The 1,116-nt window shown below is 62.3% G+C and overlaps 1 protein-coding gene across 1 annotated transcript; it reads right to left on the bottom strand.

Annotated features, from left to right (window-relative positions):
- Positions 1-66: 66 nt before the first annotated feature.
- On the bottom strand, positions 67-960 carry LOC113980330 (adenylate cyclase type 6-like). Its single transcript, XM_027707554.1, has 2 exons — positions 829-960; positions 67-744 (listed from the first exon to the last, which is right to left on the bottom strand). The coding sequence occupies exons 1-2, from the start codon at positions 943-945 to the stop codon at positions 616-618; spliced, it is 246 nt and encodes an 81-aa protein (XP_027563355.1). The 5' UTR covers positions 946-960; the 3' UTR covers positions 67-615.
- Between the last annotated feature and the right edge of the window lie 156 nt (positions 961-1,116).

Raw genomic sequence — 1,116 nt, 5'->3', positions numbered from 1 at the left:
AAAAAAAAAAAAATAACCAAACCGAAAAAAAAATTTAAAGAAAAAAAAAAAGTCACTTCATTAGTTTTTTTGCATTTAAAAGGAAGGGGGGGGCTGCCCCCCCACTCCTCCCCGCTGCAGCCCCCCCCCAGAGGGAGCTGGGACCCCCGGGGGGGTGGGGGGGCTGCGGAGGTGCTGGGCCTGCGTCCCTCCCAACCTTCCCCCCCCCGCAGGCGGCACTTCAATTTGGCACGTGGAGGGGGCTGGGGACACCCCCACCCTCAAACACCCCCCCAAAACCTTCCCTGGGTGGGGGGGGCCCCCATCTCCCCTCTTTGGCACATGGAGGGGTTTCAGCAAAGGAAAGGGGGCGGTGGGTTCACCCCACCCTGCCCCCCATCCCCAAAATAAAACACCCCGGTGCAGGCCTGGGAAACACCCCCCCAAAACACCACCTTGGGAAAGGGGGGGGAGCACAGAGGGGTCTCACAGCCCCCCCCCTCCAACCACCTCCCTTGTGTCCGTTTCTCCCTTTTTTTTCTTTTCTTGGTTTTTTTTTAAATACGTGGATTTGGGGATTTTTAATTTTTTCCCTTGCCTGGCCCCTGGGGGGGGGGGGCACCACGGGGACCCCCCCTAACTGCTCCCAGGGCCGGCGTTGAGGAAGTAGGTGGTCATTTCCCCCTTGCCCTTGACCTTGACCAGCCCCCGGCACTCCAGCACGTAGCCCTTGGCCGCCAGCACCTGGTACAGGTCCGTCGTCACCTGAGGGGGGAAACACGAGGGTGAGGGGGTGTTGTGGGGGTCCCTGGGGGGTGGTTTTGTCCCCCTCCCACCCCCCCAGCTGACCTGGATGCGGTCGGGGACCCCCGTGCTGTCCATGCGGCTCGAGACGTTGACGGTGTTGCCCCAAATGTCGTATTGGGGTTTGCGGGCCCCGATGACCCCCGCGACCACCGGGCCCATGTTCAGGCCTGGGGAGGGGGGGGGACACGGAGGAGGGTCAGGGGACACACCCCAAACCTCCAGGGGGATGGGAGGGAGGGAGGGGGAAAGGGGGTGGGCGAAGGGAAAGGTGGGATGAGAAGGGGAAGGAAGGGGAGAGGGGGGAAAGGGGTGGGAAAAGGGATGAGGGAG

This window comes from Neopelma chrysocephalum, unplaced genomic scaffold (assembly GCF_003984885.1).
Source record: "Neopelma chrysocephalum unplaced genomic scaffold, ASM398488v2 Primary Assembly neopelma1_93708, whole genome shotgun sequence".
Lineage (NCBI taxonomy): Eukaryota > Metazoa > Chordata > Aves > Passeriformes > Pipridae > Neopelma > Neopelma chrysocephalum.
This window is presented reverse-complemented; position numbering and strand designations above follow the sequence as displayed.